Raw genomic sequence first — 22979 nt, 5'->3', positions numbered from 1 at the left:
ATGTACTACAGCCTGTAGTACAGGGAGTTCTCATTGCTGTGCTGAATAATGTATTTGCACATTGCAGCAAGCTCAAGATGTGAGGTATTAAGATATTTTTAGTGCACACGTACTCTACCACCGCGTGTTCCTGATCCTACAAGGCATAACTAATATTTCTCAGACCTTAGTAGGAATGGTCTGTCATTTGCGAACAAGTGGAATCTTAACAGCTATGCAAAGTTCTAATTATATGAGTCCACGTCAAAGCACGAACACCAGCTTGAGTGAATATTTAAACTTAAAATTCTAATTAAAAAAATCTAGTGGCTTAATGGGGTTCTTAGTTCTTACTGTGATTAATAAATTAACACAATTTTTTGGTGAAGGAATTGAATTAAAGCATCAGGGGAAGAGACATATCAATAGCAGGCATAGCTGCAGCCCGCAAGATCATTGACCACGTAGGAGGAACCTTTTAGGCAGGGAGTAAGAAATGAAGTTTGTTAAATGTCTTAATCAAGTTTGATTATGAATTGTTTGTATGTGCATCCTCTAATATCAATCAAATTATAAGCTACTTTAACTTAAGAAATTTCTTCTGCAAAGGAGAAACCATAAAATAGAGAGAGATGTGTATAGAACAAGGATTCATCACTGTATAAAATTTTCCATCATTTACAAGAATATATGTAGCATAAAAGTTTTGAACTCTTGTGCTATCAGGAACACTGTCAAAAATACTAGTGATTGAGTACATTTAGAAGAGAAACACGAGTGTTTAATAAGCATCTAAATATGGGTTCTAATCCCTCTTCAAGCTCCTGAATGCTACATTCTAGTGTCTGCAATTGCTTCAGCACATTGTGCACAGTGTTGTCTTTGAAAGATTTCTGAGTAGTGAAGGCATTTAAAGCCTCATCAATCTTCTTCATTTCATGGCCTTCAGTTTCTTTTGTGTCAAACGAAACACGTTTTGGTTTCATCAATTTGGAAACTTTTAGCCATCCACTCTGCTTTGAAGTCACTTTTGTCTCAGACACGTGAGACAAGACTGACTTCAAGACCGAAAAACTGATAGCATGTACTTCTCTTGCCATGTTCACAATGGCTACAAGATCAGCATCTTCATTTGAGAGTGGTAGGCTGATATTTTTTTCGAAATTGATTAAACTTTTCATGCTCTTGGAAACTAGCTGTTTGATCTTCTTTCTTGAGACCATATAAGCCATAACTTCCAGTGTCAAGCCAGTTTCTCTAGTTTTTCTCCGAAGAGATGATTGGAGTACTTGGATAGAGTCCTTTGTACTCAACAACGCTTCCTTTGCAATTGAGCAAAATTCTAGTAACCTGAGAGAACCTTCTAAAATCTCATCCAGTGCAGACCTTTTCTTGGAGAAGGCTCTCTGGAATGATGGCAAATGAAACAACTCGTTGATGTGTTGATGCAGATCTTGAAGGCTATCCAAGTTGTCACATGTTGTAGATGCCGAGGTGGAGGCAGTTTCAGAAGCCCTTAATCTGCTTAGCTGATCCTCAACACTTGTGGTCAGAGGATGAGATTTAGATGGGAAGCTGCTTGATCTTGAATGGGAAGTTGGTTTGGAAACTGCAATAGAACCAGCCATCTTTCTTTTGGTAAGGAAAAAGTCTTAAGAATGATAATCGAAGTTTGTTAAGTTTGAAGATGTTGAGATTATCTCATAGTGAACCATGAGTATATATACAGAAGCAAAGGAAACATAAGGAATCTCATTTACCTCAAATGTCCCACCATTTTGCTGGAGTTAAAAATACTTCCATAAGGTTATGTCACTATTCCAAGAAACAAGATTCGACAGGAGTTGAATATATCAGATGAACCACCGTCTCTAACTAATAATGTGGATCATGCTACCTAGCATGTAGATAAAGAATTTAAATCAGGTTAAACAATTTAACTACTTGTATTTTACTGAATGTCATCCTGCTAGGTGATCTTTACGCGTGCATCCACCAGGTCGAACTTGAATACTATTTAAGAACAGCATCTATCCCAACCATCCGTAGTACGTACACCAATCGAGTGTTCTGTACTTAAATGTAAACAGGTCCACAGAAGAAGACAAGTACTAGTAATACTACATCTTTATTATCTATCAGAATCTATTTAAATGTGTGAAGGCTACTATATATGTCTTAAAATCAATTTAAAAGAAGTATGCAAGATATCTTTATTAACACGGTCTTGCTAAACACCTGAAAGATGCAGAATATGATGAAATTGGGAAACATTCAATACCCAAATGCACTATCTAAAAGTACTAATCAGCTATTTTAGAAAATCGAATGATATCAAGCAACCTCCTTTGACAGATGAAGTTCATGACTTTGATGCACAAATTAATTGGATCACTACTGTGTACATATTACTTGTGCACACGAGCTTGATGACACGTTTTTCAATCAAGTTCTTCATATTCTAGTCTGTAACATGTTAAATGGGGAGTTTTCATTGGCTTAATTAAATTTAACTATCCGTACGTTGCTGCAAGCTCAAGATCTGAGGAGTGAAGGTACTGTAATGCACTCGAGTACTCTACCACAGCGTGTACCTGATCTTATAAGTCATAATTAAATTTCTCAAATCTCTCAAAGTGTGCTCTGCTATTTTCAATTTTGTGGAATCTTAAAAGCTATTTAAAATTCTAATATTGTTAATCCACGTCAAAGCACAAACGACAATTTGATCTAATCTTTATACAAGATTTTCTACTTTGAACTTTGGTAGCTTCATGAGGTTCTTGGTGTGATTTATGAATCTGAAACACCATGTTTAAGCATACGAAATTATTTCTGGAGTGTATCTGGAAATAAAGAATATCTGGAAAAGAAACGTTTAACCTTTCTGCAAGCAGGCAAGGCATAGCTGCATGATCCACATGGGAGGAAACTATTAGAGCCTGAATACTCTATTCTATTGTCTGCAATTGCTTCAGCACATTTTCTACAGTGTTGATGTCTTTGCAGGATTTTTAAATGGTCATGGCTTCAAAGCCTCGTCAATTCTCTGGACTTCATGGTCTCCTGTTTCTTTTTTGTCGACGAACCACGTTTTGGTTGCCTGAATTTGGAACTTTCAATTATTCACTTTGCTTTGAAGTTGCCTTTGTCTCGAACACATGTGTGATGAGACAACAATCACTTCAACTGAAAAACTGACAGCTTGTACTTCTGTTACCATGTTTCCAATGGCCACAAGGTAACTGTCTTCATTTAAGTGTGGTAGGCTAATATTATTTCCAAAATTGATCTAACTCTTTATGCTCTTTGCAACTGATTTGTTGATTCCTGAGTCAAGCCAGTTTCTCTAGTTTTTCTCCAAATATATGATTGGAGCACTTGAATAGATTCCTTTGTACTCGATAAAACTTCATCTTACAACTGAGCAAAAAACTAGCAACCTGAGAGAACTTCTAGAATCTCATCCAATGCTGACATTTTTTGGGAAGGGCTCTATGGAATGATGACAAATGAATCAACTAATTGATGCCTTGATGCGAATCTTGAAGACTATCCAGTTCCTTTAATATTGTTGATGCTGAGGGAGACAGATTTAGAATCCCTTAATCTGCACAACTGATCCTGCCGGTGTTCAGAGGATGGGGTTTAGATGGGAAACTGCTTGATCTGGAGTGAAAAGTTGTTTCAGAAACTGTAACAGTGTTGGGTCAGCCATCTTTCTTTTAGACGGAAAGAAAGTCTTAAGAATGTGTTACTGAAGTATGAATCTCGTACAGATGTTGAGACTATCTCATAACAAACCAAGAGCATATATATACCTTGACTACTCGTATATTACCAGATGATGTCCCAATTTTGTGATATTTGCGCCTGCATTCATTAGACTGAACACTTCATAAGAACTACCGCAAGTGTCTATCCTAATCGCGTACTAAGGGTGTACTAGAGAATCTATGTGGACAAGTATAAGCAGTGTGCTGAGGGTCTGTGTACCCGCTTTTAAAATACACATACAGAGAATAAAAAACCAGATGGTATTGCACTGCACTAGTTCAGTTCAGGAAGAGGATGACTGTAGACAGATTTTAATCAGTATCACAAGGCTACGATGATAATCAGATAAAATCTCATTGGATCATGCACCTGAATCCTCATATTACAAATTGTATATACTTGCTATATAGTACAATTTAGTTTTGTTTTAATATCAAACACCAGAACATCAGAAATGGTTTTATAACTAACAGTTTTAAACTACAAAGTACGTGACTAATTAAAATTATAAATCAATGATATTCAAAAATAAAAACGTAAGACAATCTAGATCGTATTTCAGTGGTTGTAACGTTTTTTTACGGGCATGATAGATTATATATGGCTTTCTAACACAAGTTACGGCCTAAGAAATCCGGATTCTTGACAGACGACTGTTGCAACATAATTATCTCGCTTATTAAGTACGATAATATATAACATTAACCCTTATTTTTTATATGAACCTCGTAAAGCTGTTGAGACCATCTCATAACAAACCAAGAGCATACACAACCTTCACTACTGGTATATCATCAAATGATGTCCCCATTTTGTGATATTTACGCGTGCATTCATCAGACTGAACACTATAAGAACCACCACAAGTGTCGATCCTAATCGACATACTAAGGGTGTACTAGAGGATCTATGCAAGCGAGTATTAGCACTGTACTGGGGGTCTGTGTACCAGCTTTGAAATACAGATTACAGATACAGAAAATAAGAAACCAGATGGTAGTGCACTAGTGTAGTTCAGGAGAAGAATGACAGTAGACAGTTTTTAATCAGTAATCAGAAAGCTATGATGATAATCAGTAAAATCTCATTAGATTATGCAGCTGATATCACAAATTGTAGTTGCTTGCTATATAGTACAATCCAAGTTTGTTTTAAAATCATATATCAAAATACCAGAACATCAGAAACATTTTCATAACTAAGAACAATTTTAAACTACAAATTACGTGACTAATTAAAAATACAAACCATTAAATTTCAAAAATAAAAATGCAAGTCAATCTAGATCGTATTTCAACAGTTCTAACATTCTTTTACCAACCTGATAATTGAAAATGACTTTCTTATACAAGATAAGTGACACGAATTCTTGACAGATGATTGTTGCAACATACTTACCGCGCTTATTAAGTACGAGAATATATAACATTAACATGTTTAATTTTTATATAAATGCATAGATAGAGTTTGATTTAAGTATTTTTACCTTAACCCAACTTAAATTTATCAAATTAAGTTGGTGGATTTGGAAATAAATAATGGAATTTTGAAAAAATAAATAGCTAATCCAAGTCAAAAAAGAAATATGTGTGGATGAGGGACATGTATTGATACACGTAGATGCTATCCAAGCAACTCCTCAAGTAATGGACTTGGTTGAAGCATGTAGTACCTAAACAATACTTACACACACACATATATATACAACATCAATCTCATTTCACCATTTGAATCTTGGGTTTTGATCAAAAGCCCTCATCTCAAACTTCAAAACCTCATGGCTTCTAAGCAATTCTTTGGTTCTCAATTAGTACTACTCTCACCTCCAACTCCCAAAACATCAAGATCATCATCTTCATCTTCTTTACCTTTACTCTTTAAAAGAAGATTCTTGATAGCCCATTCACTTCTTAATCACAAAAACAACAAAAAGCCCAAGAATTTAAGACTTGTTCAAGATTTGACTTCCAATGCTGCTTTAGCTGCCTTGCTTTTTTCTTCTGTTTCACCAAAAGCTTTTGCTTTAGATGAAATTGTTTCACCTCCAAGCCCTCCTGAGGTGATTCAAGCTGAGGCTGCTGCTGTAAAGTCTTCGCCTTTTTCGCAAACTCTTTCATTGGATGCTCCCAAAACTCAAGCTGTTTCTGAGCTTCCTGAGGGTGCTCAATGGAGGTATAGTGAGTTCTTGAATGCTGTTAAAAAGGGTAAAGTTGAGAGAGTTAGGTTTAATAAAGATGGGGGTGTTCTTCAACTTACTGCTATTGATGGTAGAAGAGCTAGTGTTGTTGTGCCTAATGATCCTGATTTAATTGATATTTTAGCTATGAATGGTGTTGATATTTCGGTTTCTGAGGGTGAATCTAGTAATGGGTTGTTAGGGTTTATTGGGAATTTGTTGTTTCCATTTCTTGCTTTTGCTGGATTGTTTTTTCTGTTTCAGAGAGCTCAGGGAGGGTCTGGAGGGCCTGGTGGGATGGGTGGGCCTATGGATTTTGGTAGGTCGAAATCGAAGTTTCAGGAGGTTCCTGAGACTGGTGTGACATTTGCTGATGTTGCTGGGGCTGATCAGGCTAAATTGGAATTACAGGAGGTGGTTGATTTCTTGAAAAACCCGGATAAGTACACTGCTTTGGGAGCTAAAATTCCTAAAGGGTGTCTTTTGGTTGGACCTCCGGGGACAGGGAAGACGCTTTTGGCTAGGGCGGTGGCAGGTGAAGCTGGCACTCCGTTCTTCTCGTGTGCTGCTTCTGAGTTTGTGGAATTGTTTGTTGGTGTTGGTGCGTCGAGAGTGAGGGATTTGTTTGAGAAGGCAAAGTCGAAAGCTCCTTGCATTGTGTTTATCGATGAGATTGATGCTGTGGGGAGGCAGAGAGGAGCTGGAATGGGAGGTGGAAATGATGAGAGAGAGCAGACTATTAACCAGCTGTTGACAGAGATGGATGGATTCTCGGGTAATTCTGGGGTTATAGTCTTGGCTGCTACCAATAGACCCGATGTTCTTGATTCAGCATTGTTAAGGCCTGGAAGGTTCGATAGACAGGTTACAGTGGACAGGCCTGATGTTGCCGGCAGAGTCAAGATTCTTCAGGTTAACATACACACCTAAATTTTTTTGGTTTTATTGTTCTTTTATGGTGTCCCTAGGTTGCTGTGAGTTCTTTAATTGATTGCATTCAGATTACCATATGGAAGAATAACTACATAGAGGAAAGTAGGATGCCAAATTCATTTGTCAGTAATAGAAAATTTCTACATCATGTTATTTTCTGACTAAATTTAATTTAAGACAGATATCTATGCGTAATATATTTACAATTGTTTCGATATCATTCCTGTTATCATCGGTGCTTACTTGAATGTTAAATATGAGCTGCTTGAATAGAACTACAAGAAAATATGACATGTCTTGTCAATAATGGTGAGGGGGCTTGCTATGCTTATTTGTTGAGACTACGAGCATATGATATTAATTAAAAACATCACCATTCAAGGCGTTGCATATCATGTATTGACTCTGGTAGTTAGTATGTAATATTAACAGTCATGTAAAACCAGGAGTCAGTGTGATTACTTCAATATGTCTTTATGATTCCATTTCTTGTAATCTGTAGGTGCACTCCAGAGGAAAGGCTTTAGCAAAGGATGTGGATTTTGATAAGGTTGCAAGGAGAACGCCAGGTTTTACCGGGGCTGATTTGCAAAACTTGATGAATGAAGCAGCCATTCTTGCCGCTAGACGCGAACTTAAAGAAATCAGCAAAGATGAGATTGCTGATGCTCTTGAGAGGATAATTGCTGGTCCAGAGAAGAAAAATGCTGTTGTATCAGAAGAGAAGAAAAAATTGGTTGCTTACCATGGTCTGTTCTAAAGAAACTAGCAAGATATTTCCTTTTGTATTGTGTTGTTTTAGTATCTTCATATTTTTAACAATGCATATTTCTGTGCACATGCAGAGGCAGGGCATGCTTTGGTTGGAGCACTCATGCCTGAATATGATCCAGTAGCCAAAATATCTATCATTCCTCGAGGTCAAGCTGGCGGGCTTACCTTTTTCGCCCCAAGTGAAGAGAGGCTTGAATCTGGCTTGTACAGCAGAAGTTACCTTGAGAATCAGATGGCTGTTGCTCTTGGTGGAAGGTTAGTTCCACCATATTTATATTAACATAGTAAACTACGTGTTCAGATTTCTCAGTTCATAAGAACACTGGTACTACATTTCTTTGAAGACCCCGTGGATTCCTAAAATAGTTCTAATAAATGTATCTAGTGCAAAGAATTGTGTTCCTGACCTTAATTTGATGGCAGGGTCGCGGAAGAGGTCATTTTTGGCAAAGAGAATGTAACAACAGGAGCATCAAATGACTTTATGCAAGTATCACGAGTTGCCCGTCAGATGGTTGAGAGATTTGGGTTCAGCAAAAAGATTGGACAAGTGGCTGTAGGTGGATCCGGAGGGGATCCCTTCCTTGGTCAGCAGGTAAAATTTTCACATGATACCCGAATTGTTCCTCAAATATTCCATGGAATTTCCTCACATTGATGTAGTGAACTTGGTTTATTCCTGGGCATTGCTGACTTCTTTTTCATTATTGTAACACAGATGTCATCACAGAAAGATTACTCAATGGCAACTGCTGATGTGGTGGATTCCGAAGTAAGAGAGCTAGTAGAGAAGGCGTACGCAAGGGCCACAGAGATCATCAACACACACATTGACATACTACACAAGCTTGCCCTACTTCTTATAGAGAAGGAAAGTGTCGATGGGGAAGAGTTCATGAGCCTTTTCATCGATGGCAAGGCTGAGCTATATGTTGCATAACCATGCCTTCTGCATTAACACATGCAATTAATTAAATCTTGTATAAATATGTTGATACAGATCCATACATGAAATTACAATTTACAATTAATCACCAAACGCAAGAGTGAGAAAAACATTTTGCATAATGTGTCATTGAAAAAGAAAAGTAAACGATTATTCAACAAATTTAGCCTGAAGAATACGCAACAGAGAAGGAGAGGCATACGCAAGAGTTACAGAGATCAACACACGTTGACACTTGACACACTATACAAGGCAAGGGTTCATGAGCCTTTTCAAAAAATGGCAAGGCTGCGTGTAGGGTGTAGGGTGTAGGGGTGTGTAGGCTAGGGTGTAGGGGTGAGAATTGGGCGGGTTGAACGGTTAAAATCATCCAAACCAATTTTTTTTGTTTTTTTATTATATGACGTTTGATATTTTTATTATACTACCCGAGCTAATTTTACGGCTTAACTTGCATCGTCAAGTTGCTGAAATTAAATAGCTTTTGCGTAATCAAGTTGCTATAATCGTGCCTCGAATCTCCATTTAAATTCTGGCATCATATTCTGATAAACTCTTGAAAAATCTCTTAAAAACAGTTGTAAATAGTTGATAATTCAACACCATATTTTGTTGAGCCAGGCCGGATTTTTTGAAAAATCTGTAAAAAAAATAGTTGTAAATGGATGACAAGGAAGAAGAGAGATCGAGAGAGAAATGATTTGAATTCCTCAATGGCCAAAATAATTCGGACACGTGAAAATATCAAAAAGTCTTCAAATGGCGAGAAAAGCCTGAATTTGAATGTGTTTAAAGTTGTTGTCAAATATCTAGTGACTTTGAATGTGTTTAAAGTTGTTGTCAAATATCTAGTAAAAATTAGGACAAAAGTATAAATCAGTCCTTTAATGATAGAGTACTTGTCCGGACATGATTTATATGAAGTACACATCAATTATTTTTCGAAGATAAGTAGTAGTTTATTTTTTTTAATCTTGAAGTCAAAATTTCACTTTGTTCTCATTTATTGGCTTGGAAGGAGTATTAAGAAATAAGAAGGATAGTATAATTTTTAACTAACTTTATATATATATATATATATATATATACTAGCATATAACTCGTGCATCGCACGGGGTGATTATAATATAATATTCTTATTTATATAATAATTTTTATAAAAATAGAAAAAAATATAAAAGATAATTAAATGAAATAAAATATAATAATTATGTATTATTGAAATTAATGATATATATATATATATATTTATATCATACTTTTGACGAATTCAAATTTGAATATTTAAAATATTAAGATTTAGAATATTTTTCATATTAATATAACGATTCTCATATATTTATTTTAAATTTAACAATACTTATACTTACTTTTTATTATAAAGATAAATTATGAAATAAATTAAATAAGTTTTGATTTATGATATTAATTTTAATATAATTTAGTTAATCTTATTTTTCAAATTTATTTATTAATTATGCGATCTAAATATGTTTTTGATATAAATGACCAATGAAATCTTGTCTATATGGAATTTTTTTAATTAATTTTAATAATATTTTTAGTCCGCAGAATGAACAAAAAGTGTTTTTCTGAATGAAAGAGTCATAAATTGAGTCAGTTTACTCTATAGCATTTTTATTTTTTAATAAAAAATAATAAGCATTAGGCTATTTTTTTGGACAGTGTTAACCAATCAACCAGACAAAACCATATTTTTCTTATAATATTATAAAATAGATAGATAGGTTGATATTATTTGTTTAAAATATTCTTTTATTTATTTTCTAGATTTATTAATTATATTATTGTTATATTATAATTTAAATTACTAAAATAAATTTTGAAAGTGTTTGGATTCCTACAAAAGAGGTAAAAAAAAAAGTTGAATGCAATTGGATATTAAGTTGTATAATAATTCTTAGAGTTTGTAGTTATATTGGATAATTTATTTATTTTTTTATTAAAATTATATTTGTTTAAACTTTATTTTGGAAGGTGGTAGCAACCAACCGAACAAACGAAACCATATTTCGCTTATAATTATTTTAAATCCCGTTTCTTATTTTAACCAATGATGCAAGCGCCCCAAATATTCTTATATAATAATATTGTTACATCGACTGTCACCCTGAGCCTGGACAATTCTTGAATAAATATGTCTTTTTCAACTGCAGTCTGCAAATTCTTGAATTGATTCGCTGACCAGAAATAATATTATTTTAACAATAAGATAATAAGTATTATTATTTTATCTTAACCCGATTCACATGACATGTTAACTAAATCTTAATAATTATATTTAGTTTTCTTATTAATTTAACCCGAAGTAACAAATTAAAATAATATATAATTTAATATAAATTAATAAATTGGTAGAAAAAATTGAATTTAATATAAATTATAATGATATGGAGTTTGATATAAAATAGAATTGAAATTGGTAAAATAATAGAGAAGTTGACTTCAATATCAATTAGGAAATAAAATTGATCGACCCAATAATTATAATTGAAATAATTAAGTAAGGGTAATTAAGTAATTTCACCAAGTACTGACCGACCGACTACCAAACTTTTAATGTTTCGTCTATTATAATATAGTATAGACTAGTTTATAACTCGTGTGATGCACGAACTGATTATAATATTTGTAATTTTATTATTTTATTATAGTATAAAAATAAATTATAAAAGATAATAAATATATATTATTGAGATTAATTAAGTTAAAATATTTACGTATTATTTTGTATGTATTATATTATTGAAAGATTCAAATTTTAGATAGTTAAAATCTTAAAAAGGTCAACCGTAATCTATATTACGTTTCGTTGCGCTGGTGGAGAGCCTACAGCAAAGTGGGGGTCTTGAATAGCAATGATATATGTGAATGATTTGTTATTGTTTTTTTTTAATTTTTTATTGGTTTATTAATTATTTTGTTATATTATAATTTAATTTATTAAAAATTAGTTTTAGAAGTGTTTGGTTCCCTGGTAATAAAGAAGTTGAGTGCGATTAGAAATTATGTTAGATAATAATTCATAGTGTTTATAATTATATTATATATGTGATTTAATTTTTTAAGTAAATTATATTTATTTAAACCTTTTTTTGGAAGGTGTATCAAATTTTTTAGGAAGGTGTTAACCAACTGACCAAACGAAAGTATGTTTCGCTTATAATAGTATAGTATAGATATAGATAGTATAGACTAGCTTATAACCCGTGCGATGCACGGACTAATTATAATATTTGTAATTTTATTATTTTATTATAGTATGAAAATAAATTATAAAAAATAATAATTATATATTATTGAGATTAATTAAGTTAAAATATTTACGTATTGTTTTGTATGTATTATATTATTGAAAGATTCAAAATTTAGATAGTTAAAATCTTAAAAAGGCCAACCGCAATCTATAGTACGTTTCGTTGCGCCGTGGAGAGCCTACAACAAAGTGGGGGTCTTGAATATCAATGATATATGTGGATAATTTGTTATTGTTTTTTTTTAATTTTTTATTGGTTTATTAATTATTTTGTTATATTATAATTTAATTTATTAAAAATTAATTTTAGAAGTTTTTGGTTCTCTAGTAGAAGTTGAGTGCGATTAGAAATTATGTTAGATAATAATTCATAGTGTTTATAATTATAGTATATATATGATTTAATTTTTTAAGTAAATTATATTTATTTAAACTTTTTTTTGGAAGATGTATCAATTTTTTTAGGCACGTGTTAAACAAGTGATCAAAAGAAATTTCGCTTATAATACTATAGTATAGATGTAGATAGATAGATATATTAAGAACGTAGTTGCGTGAACTAATTGACGAGAAACAGCAGAACCGTTTTTGGTGAAAATTACGTAAATATATTGTTATTTTCTTGTTCATCTCTTTATCTTCAACTAGTTATTTTATATTCTTAAACTCATAAAGTCTTCATTTTGCTTTTAGGGGATCGAAACAATTCGCCTTAAGAAAACATAAAAAAATTGTGACAGTGCACGGATTAAAGTCTTCAAAAAAATCAATAGAATTAAAGTTAAAATATCAATTTCAAAAGTTATATGTATATATATATATATTGTTTGTTAAAAATAATTAATAAATTTTGTTAATAAGAGAACAATATTTTCACACTTAATATTATATAAATTAAAAAATATTATATATAAAATAATAATTTTAATATTTATGTATTAAATATTATATAAATATATGCATATTTAATGTGTATGTGTACCTAGTAATGTATATATTTAGATTTAAACATGAATTAAATTTGACATTGGAAGACCTACAGATTCAACAAATATAACAAATATAGAAGACCTGAATGATATCTAAATTTTTTGCTAACAAATAATGTGGGAGTGATGTTTTTTAATCTAAAATTTATATCTAAGGGCCCATTTGTTTACAAGTGAACGAAGCTGGCTGGACTGAACGATTCCTTACTTTGCTATTCAGATTGTTTGTTGGGATATTTATTCACCTGGACGAGTCCAAATTCTTGTGGACGAGTGAGTATAAAACATTTAGCTGAACCATCCATGATCAGTAGTATGCCAGCCCTAGATGAATTTACCTTTCTATAGTTTCACAACTTCCACTCTTTTATGATTGAGAATCAAATAAATATTGTATAAGCTATCCTTATAACATCATATTTTTCCAAATATTTTTAGAGTAAAAAAGTATTTTTACAAATTTTTTCAGAAATTTGTAAAATTGCAAATAATTTTACAAATAGTAGTATTTTTGGTAAATTCCGTTTATTTTATTATAACCGTGTAATGTGTATATACTTTAAATAATTATAAAATATAATAATAATTTATACTCGGGTAATTAATTAAATTAAATTTGGTGAAACACTACAAAAACAAATGATAAAATTTAATGTAAAAAAATTGGAATTTTTTTCATTCAGAAAATTTGATACAATATATCAAACAGGTATTACTGATTTAGTTCAGATTATCAATTCATTCAGAAATTGTAATCGTTCAGAATATATTGTTCAGATTTCCTAAATCTCACATAGGATTTTTAGCTCACAGTGGTTGGAGATTCTGTTATATCATGTCAAGTTGGCCTTACCCGTAGAGTAGAAGTTGCACCGATTTGACTTGTTATTAGCTAGGACTTGCATTCGGCAACAGACCAACACAATATACTAATTTAATAATATTTTATTATTATTGTTATAATGTTATCGTTTTTTAAGATAATCTTTTTTATGGTTCTAAGTTTCCCATCTGACCTGTTGTCCTAATTTACTACTAATCGCTAAATAGCTGTGACTGTACAATCTGAGTACTGGGTATGACTCGATATATATTTAACTAGTTTATTACCCGTACAAAATGTCCATATATCCAAACAATTTAACATAAGTAACAATGAATAATATTGTGAAGCGTGCTATATCACCTAATTTACCTGATAGAGGATACTATGTGCAGTTCAGTTATTCGATGAGATTCCGTGTCGGCACCAGGCCAGCATCTCGTGAGATCACTATTCTTCATGATCACTATTGTTCATATGTGGAACTTTTGCGCAAGGGATGGACTTGTTCGTGCTTCTTTGTTCTTTTGGGGTTCTTTCTGGATGACAATATATTTTTTTGGACATATATGATACTATATACACAGACATAAAAGAAACGACAAGTAAATTATCGAGGCTCTTGGTGTTCAAGTTCTAAGTGTTTAGTTCTTCATTTTAATTTATCCTTGTCGTTATTTAGGGTTTTCAGAGTTTTAAGATGTGGTTTATGTTTGAATGGAATTTTTCGATTTAATGATTTTTTTTTACCGGCATGTCTTGTTTTTTAATAACATTAGCGGGTTTTCATTAATATTTTTATATATTTTAAAATTATAATAAAAAAAATTAGATCATTACCTTATTAGTATATTTCGGATAGAGGGAGTATATCGATTTTTCAATTCTTATAACCAAATTTCGGTTTGGATGATTTAAAATGGTTGATTTGAATTGTTGATAGAAATTTTTGCACACGCCTATATGCGTGTTATCTCGCATGAGCAATGCAATTAATCAAACCTTGTAGACTTTGCTTCACAAGGAAAAGGTAAAAAAAATAGTATAGACATATGTTGATACTTGATACAGATCACGGATGACCCTTACACGTCAATCAATTTAAGTAAAAAAGGAGTACGAGCATCATATCGAAAAGCAAACGGTTACTAAACGAATTTAGTAAAAGAATGAAGCAATTTTAATGGCAACAGAAAAAACTTCACTTTTCTTATGGTACAACTATGGATTTCCACCAAACTACTCCGCTGTTGGTATAATTATACATTTACTTCTAAATAGTTTATTAATATGGATTAAACACTAACTGGTGCATTTTTTGCCAACAAAATTAATACAGCTGTATAAAGATATTTATGAAGCCCAGTAGATTCTTCGAAATCATCTTCGTTGTTGCCTTTTTTCTTCTAGTGTAGCAGCTTCATTCAACATATCAGCTGCATCTTTCTGCATGTTGAGCTTGGCAAGTGCAACTGCCTGCACATAGAAGGCAGTAGACCAATCTGGGTATACACATTGTGCTTGCATTCCATCGCGAAGTGCAGCATCAGGTTGATCACAAAGTAGGTAGCAGAGGCTCCTCCGTGCAAAGACAGTTGGTGAAACCATGGTTCCCACATCAATGAACTGAGAAAACAATTAAAATCGTGTCAGCCAAGCATCAAGGATTCATAAACATATCCCCCTTCCTCGTTTTCTTCCCAATCCAATCCCACATAAGAGAATAAATTGGAAAGTTCACACAATGCTTTCCAAAATTGGGGGAAGTTTTACCACTTAAATGAGGGTGGGGATTTCAGTAAAGCCACGGAGCTATGGGGATCCACAGATTCTGTTGATAGCTTATATCATAACGAGAATAAATAAGTGCAAAGAACCTGCATTTCATACCTGCGAATAACAATCAATGGCAGTTCTAAAATCTTTGTCTCTAAATGCCAAGTCTCCACGCTTCCTTGCCTCTAGCATATCCCTCATCTGCTGGGTCCACTCTTGGAAAGATAACTAAAAATCAATGCAATGCATACTTCAGCAAAAATAACACTGAAACTTTTGAGTTGTAAGCAATTTCAATATTAATACCTCGTTTGTTCCTTCATCATCTTTATAGTGTGTCATCACCAAAATCTGATGTATCGCTGTGAGGTCCATCCGTGAACAGGCATCACCCATAGGAGATAGCGGGTGCTGCGGAGTAGGAGGTGCTTCCTCATGTTTTGGAATGCCCAGCATAACATAAGATGAAACCTGCAGGAAAGAATGAAATTTGTTGTCTTCAAGTACTACTGCTAATTCTGTTTATTCTTCACCAACTAATATTAAAGCAACTATGAAATATTTGACAGCATTGTAGTAAGAATGTGATATTATTACGAGAGTTGAGAGATATGATTAGAAGATACAACTGCAGGTCAAGATCCAAGAACGAAATCCTCGCAAAATTGAATAACAGGACCGAAAAACTGAATATATTTGAATTTGAGAAAAGAGGCAGGAAACATGCTAATAAATGCTGGCTAAAATCAAGCAAACAGTGTAGACACACAAAGCAGCAGATAGAGTATTATCAATTTCTTTTAAAAAGAAGGCCAATTTACACTCTACTGTCCATTAATTATAATTTTATAATTTTATAATTTAAAATCGTGGAAAGTTTAGGTAAAGGTAAAGGATGAGTAATTACATCAGATTTATTTTGCAGTGGTTCAAGTGTTTCATAGAGATCCTTGGTATTTGGTCGTTCCCTTGGTTCATATTGCAAGCATCTTGATGCAAGATCAAAAACTACAGTTGCTTCTTCAGTTGAAAAGTTCCCCTCCAAATGTGAGTCCATCAATAAGAGAATGTTTTTCCCACGAATCATATCGAGTGCCTGCATGAACATAAACTATAAGTGCAACGGAAAAAAAAACTAATTAATTTGGTACAGCAGACTATCGGGCACTAAAACTCATTGCAACCAAAATGATATGCTATACAGAAGTTCACTAATCCATTTTTGGGACTACACTTATTAAATCTACTGTCCTCGAATGAGGACATCTTACAGTAAATATAATAACTAAATATCCTCAAAAGAAAATGCATTTCAAAAATTTTATTAAGCATGCAAAAAAATTCTCCTCTCCCCCTCCCCCTCCCTTGCTAGGTTCCAAATGGGAACTAATTAATTTGGAGAAAAAGAGAACTGACAACAAACCTTGAATTAAATTCTAATCAACAATCCAGATTATTTCCTATAATTAATTAGGAAGGCAGTAGTCAGGGATAAAGTTATGATTTACAATTAAGTCCTTTTTTCTAAGAAAAAATAACCAAAAAAGAGGACAGCAAATTGATGTCAGTTATTTTAATACAAATAAGCAACATAAGTTTAAATTTTTTCTTCTATCCCCTTTGCCCAAGTATTATTCGAACACTGATAATTGCTCTATAATATTGACCTTCAATTATATTATGTAGATGTATATATCGACTATTTAAGAAAAAAGTGATGAGCTTATCCAAATGTAAGATTAGGTTTGATTATGGGGGTTGAATAGGGTTGAACATGTAGTTTGATATTAGGGTTATCGATTAATATAAAAATCCCAACACCAAAAAGAACTTGATGGAATCTCTACTTCAGCTATAAAAATGGTACAGAGATGGCTAAGATTAGAGTATTTTAAATACACAAAGCAAACATGGCTACTGTGTAACTTTAGAGTACGCACAACCAGCCAAAATCCACACCTCATCATTCACATATCATACATGTAAAAGGCAACAAAGAGACCTGATCAATGTGTAACTGGCTTACACGAAATAGCAGTTGGGAAGACTAGAAGATAAGGCATTCAGTAAAATACCAATGCATGCATATTTAACACATCTTGAGTGCACACATATTTAATCCATCATAAGTAGTGAATGTAGGGATACCTACGTTAATACCATGATACACAAGGCTATATAAAAAGAAGATAGCATGCCTCATTTCTTCCTTGTAAACTAACCCTTTTGTTTCGAATGTGCAACTGAAAGAACAGACTCAGCTCCATGGAAAGGAACTTAATCTTGGTATACAAAGGTTTTGGAACTGATTTTCCAAACACGACATAAATAACGAGGGAGTGAGGGACCAAAACTCTCCATGGCTCATGTACATGAAACATGAGAATATAGGAAATGCTCAAACCATGCGTGGTGGCCTAAAGTGGAAGAGAAAAAGGGAAAGGGGAACCAGGACTTAAAAGTAGCTAATTTGCTGAATGCTAGATTAGGTTTGATTACACGGGTTGAGTCTGTAGTATAATATTAGGGTTTTTGATTAACAACAAAAAATGTGAACACCAAAAGATTCATGGGATCTCTATTTTGGCTACAATGATGGTACACAGATGCGTTGAATTAGAGAATTTAAATTCATATTGCGAACAAATATAATGTGTACTTCCAGCGTACGAGCAACCAGCCAAAACCAACAGTTCATAATTCACACATTATAAATAGAAAAGCCAACATATTCACCGGATCAATGTGTAACTGGATTGATACAATAGCAGTTGGGAAGACTAAAAGATAGGATGTTCATGATTACCAACACATGCATATTTAACTCATCTTGAGTGCACACCCCTGATCCGTAATGGACCTTTATAATCCATCGTAGGTAGTGATTGTACTATACCTTTGTAAATACCATGATACAAACGGCCATGTATAAAGAAGATAGCATGCCTCATTTCTTCCATTTTGTAAACCAACTCTTTTGTTTTAAAATGTGCAATTAAACTGACTTGGCCCCATGAAAATGAAGTTTAACTTGGTAGACAAGGGTTTGAAAATGATTCGGAAAACAAGACATAAAAGACGAGGAACCAAAACCCCCCCAATTCATGTATATGAAACAGTTAATACAAGAAAAGAAGACCTCCTCATCCTCAAACCATGTCCATTGACCTCAAGTGGAAGAGAAAAAGGAAAGGGGAACCAGCACTTACAAGTAGCTGATATTACTAAATTGAAAATAGAGGAACATGGAAACATTAATTATCACCATACAATCATTGATTAATCTGCATGTCTGTTCATATTTATTAATCCAAAACAAAAAACAATTGGTTGGCCCAAATGCAAGTTCTACTTCAAGAGTATATGTAGCAGTAACAGCACAAAAAAACTTACATGGCTAGGTGGGATATGCTTTCCACTCAGAAGATCCAAAAGAACAGTTCCGAAGCTGAAGATAACACTCTCTGGAGTGACCCTCCCTAAAAGGGTTAGCAAATGGTTATTACCGCATATTTGTTAAAAGTTACCACTATTTAGTTCCAGATAAATCCACATATTCTAAGACTATTAACTGATTTTTTCCATAATTACGGCACAGCCTCATTCTTCATCTCAAATACATCGCTACATATAACTATTTGTTTTTGGTGATAAACTACTAACAAAATGCTACATAATACACTTAACAGTCTGACATGTCATTCATTTACACATTGACCTGCTGCTTCCTTCAAGATTAAATCTCTCCATGTTTTATTTTGTCCAAATAACTTTGGAGAAAAAACACATCCATCACATACACTATTAGCATTAGCAACATGAATACGATAAGAGAATATAACAACTACCAAAAGTTTCACTATAACACTGGACTACAAACACTGGATAATGTCACCTTAAAACAACATGATACACAAAAGAAAAAAAATTACCATTTCTTAAATACTCTGGAGGTGTATAAGCAAGGTTTGTGCTGTAACTTTTGCCATCTCTGCTATTTTTCATAAAGCCAAAACATGATAGCCTTGGATCACCATTCTGCAAAAACCATGCACTAGGAAATCAAATCAATACTGTCTAATTGTCATTACCATGTCTAATCAAAAACCATATATACATGCATATGAAAGCATGGGTATTAATCTTTAGACGTTTGGAAACAGGAGACTAGAAAAAAAACCTCGTCAAATAGAACCCTGTATGCATTTAAGTCATGGTAGAGTGGACGTCCTTCAGCACTACAATGATTCAATGCATCAGCAATATAAAAAGCAACTCGTAACCGCATAGCCCATTCGATAGTTTGATTTTCCCCTGTAAAACAAGACCAACAGAAGTACAATATTTATAAACCTACTCTAGAGAAACTTTTCAAGAGGTCAAGTATTCACTTAAAAGAAAAACAGCATGTCGTACTTCCGATTGACCAACTGGTATGATTATTCAGATCAAGCTCTATAAAAGTGTACTAAAAAGCTAGAATGCAAACCTACATTTAGTACATGAATCGTAATATAGATGGACGACAGGTAAAACATAGAGAACAAGTTTCCCCGCGAACATATACAATTAAAAAACAAGTCTTTTGTTTCTTATTTACCAACAAATACTCACATTAAGTTAGATCATTGACACGTTGTATGAAGTACCAAGCCTAATAAGGGTACGGGAAATTACAATGGGTTCAGAGAGATTAGGGACTTCCATGAGCACGCTGCATGCACACTAGTAATTCCAATTTCATGTTAAATTCAGAGAGATTAGGCCATAAGCCATAATTCAACAGATTTATGCTGGCAAATTATCCACCAACCTGGGATGGGCATAGAAGCATAGTACCTCCAAAAATAAATGTAACTACTTCACACCAGCACACCGAGTTAAGCACTATAACTCTTCAGTTAACCGAACACTACTTTACACCACAACTAAAGTCTTTCATAGCTAAACATTATCAAACTTTTTCATATGACAAATCTTGTTACCAATGTACATTACAAGTTCATCGTTTCATCCAATGCCAACCACTACAAAACAACCCTAAGCATTTTTTTTAATTGCAAAGGCACTCTCTATTCCATCTCGGCGAACACTAGTGATTTCAAAACACGACACACTAAAACATACTCTACCTACATATAGAAATCCAAACCACTTAACAAAGTTTAACCAAATTATAACATAATTACGTAACTAATTATGTTTTGGGGGGTCACTAACATAATGCAATTTCGTAACCAAAATTACCACATTAGCCAAACAAACTTTAAAATAAATAACATACAGTGAAACAAATGTTTAGCAAGAGTATCATTAGGCATGTACTCAGCAACAAGTAGCCTCTCATCTCCATCGCAACAATAACCAATTAAATTAGCTAATCTCTTATATCTCAGCTTTCCAACTCCCCAAGCTTCATCCTACAAAAACATTAAACCCTAATTCAATTCAAAAACCCGAAAACACGAAAATTTTCCATAAACATAAAACTAAATACAAATTCGATACCGCAAACTGCTTGGGATCAGGCCAGGCCATCTTACTAAACTTCTTAATAGCAATCCATCTCCGATTCTGTAACCTTCCTTTGTACACAACATTTGGGGCTTTTTCGCCGCTCTCCGATACGATAAACTCAGAACTGAAGTTATTAGTAGCTGTTTTTAAGTCGGAGAGTGAGAACTCGGAGAACGCCGGAACTCCTCCGTCAGAGACGGCGGTGGTTCCGGCGGTGGTGGTGGTGGCGCCGTTAGAGGCGTAAGGCTGTGTTTGGACTGCGTGTTGATGATCTTTGCGGTGGAGAGATGGTTTCTTCCAGCAAGATGACTCGCAGCAACCCATGACTCAGTGAGTTGACTCGGTGCTAACACGAAAAAACATAACCAAACAAGGCCTACAATATACCACTAGATGAACACTAACTTTTATGAACTTATTATTGCAATTTGCAAATAGGTGGAGAAAAAGGAGAAATAAAACAATTTGTTTGCGCGTTGTGTTTTGTATGCTTTGTCTGCACACGGAAGCATGCGTTCGTAAATTGGATTGAATCGGACATTATTAAATTTATTTTTTGACTTCTTTTTATTAAATTTATCAGAAGTTGATAGAATAATTTATATTTAGTTTGAAAATTATGTAATAATATATGTTGTGTGCCGGTGTTCTATATATTTATCTAAAAAATATACAACATATCGCAACCAATCCGATTTGATTTGAGTCAAATACTTTCGCATATTAATATTCGGTCATTTGGATTTTTAGTAGTAGGAGAGGTACGGACGGGTGTGGAGTAATTTGAAAATGATGGGGAGGGTAATATGGTAAAGTGAACGAAGTTAGAGAACAAGTGTCTTGGTCGTCTTTCCTGTTGTGCTTGTGCAGTCGCATTCATATGTCATGCGTGTGTATATCTTTCCCGTGTTTTTCTATTGGAGTATCCTATTTTTACTTTTTTCCTGTTTTATATTTTCTATTGAGAAACACCTTTTTTCTTTCACTTTTGCAATGATTCTCTTCTCGGCAATGAGTGCCAACTTTGTTTGTTCCACCATTGTTATAGCAAAATAAAACATTAGTTTGCCTTCTTTTAGTGGTTTATATTTTATTAAATTAAATATTACTATAACTTATATGTAGCTGAATTTGGTCATTTTTGTTATATAATCGGTCGTTCTAGAAATTTAAGATAATAGATAAATATATCAAGAGAATCTTATAATCTTAAATGTTACTCCCTCCGTCCCAATTCTTTTGGCTGAGTTTCCATTTTAAGTTGTCCCAAAAAAATGTGTTTCCATTTTTAATAAATATGTTCTAATATTACCCTTACAAAGCCTGCATGCGTAGGCGTGCACTATTCTACGTAATAATGATCTAATTCTAGTTTTGTGTCGTAACTATAACAACTTTACTAGGCTGTTAGACTTATCTCCAATATTTAGTGGTATACATTTTTTAAAAAAAAATCATTTTCCCTCCCCTATAAACCGTACTCGCCTCTTTGTACATTGAATTCACTAAAAATTTTACAATTAACATAAAATATTAAACCTCTCTTAGATTAATATTAAACCTTTCTTATATTCAATTTATCAACATAAAATATGTGAATATTTTGTGATCAAATACTTAAACCAAAAAATAAATTTAAAAATATAAAAGATGAGACAAATATTTAACATTATTTTATTCTTTAATTTAGCTAGTTAGAATTATTTGTAATATTTCTAATATAACAAACATTAATATTTTTAATTATATTAACGTATCTCGAGTAAAAAAATTAACTCTTCCATTTACAAATTTAAATATTGGTTAACATGAAAAATTATTCTCCCTCCAAATATTTTCCTGTATCAGAAGAGATTCCTCCAACATCAATTATTTTCATTTCAAAAATTTTACTCCCTCCTCGTCTCCTTATTTAGGCTATAAGAAGATGACAAACTTAACAAGTTTTTAAACATACAGTACGTGCAAATTTTAATAAAACTTAAACAAAATATTTACTGTATAAAGTATAC

General features: G+C 33.1%; 3 protein-coding genes across 3 annotated transcripts; 1 reads left to right on the top strand and 2 right to left on the bottom strand.

The window, feature by feature from the left end:
* Positions 1–620: 620 nt before the first annotated feature.
* Positions 621–1660, bottom strand: LOC141701618 (uncharacterized). The gene has a single exon (XM_074505252.1). The coding sequence runs from the start codon at positions 1605–1607 to the stop codon at positions 723–725; it is 885 nt and encodes a 294-aa protein (XP_074361353.1). The 5' UTR covers positions 1608–1660; the 3' UTR covers positions 621–722.
* Positions 1661–5409: 3749 nt separating this feature from the next.
* LOC141701619 (ATP-dependent zinc metalloprotease FTSH, chloroplastic-like) lies at positions 5410–8707 on the top strand. The gene is made up of 5 exons (XM_074505254.1): positions 5410–6844; positions 7368–7614; positions 7711–7894; positions 8063–8234; positions 8358–8707. Exons 1-5 carry the CDS (start codon positions 5534–5536, stop codon positions 8577–8579), a joined length of 2136 nt encoding a protein of 711 aa, XP_074361355.1. The 5' UTR covers positions 5410–5533; the 3' UTR covers positions 8580–8707.
* Positions 8708–14804: 6097 nt separating this feature from the next.
* Positions 14805–21409, bottom strand: LOC141701616 (serine/threonine-protein kinase BSK1-like). Its single transcript, XM_074505250.1, has 9 exons — positions 20959–21409; positions 20735–20870; positions 19631–19764; positions 19383–19488; positions 18844–18929; positions 16358–16546; positions 15757–15921; positions 15565–15678; positions 14805–15300 (listed from the first exon to the last, which is right to left on the bottom strand). Exons 1-9 carry the CDS (start codon positions 21289–21291, stop codon positions 15055–15057), a joined length of 1509 nt encoding a protein of 502 aa, XP_074361351.1. The 5' UTR covers positions 21292–21409; the 3' UTR covers positions 14805–15054.
* Between the last annotated feature and the right edge of the window lie 1570 nt (positions 21410–22979).

Source organism: Apium graveolens, unplaced genomic scaffold (assembly GCF_009905375.1).
Source record: "Apium graveolens cultivar Ventura unplaced genomic scaffold, ASM990537v1 ctg4214, whole genome shotgun sequence".
Taxonomy (NCBI): Eukaryota; Viridiplantae; Streptophyta; class Magnoliopsida; order Apiales; family Apiaceae; genus Apium; species Apium graveolens.
This window is presented reverse-complemented; position numbering and strand designations above follow the sequence as displayed.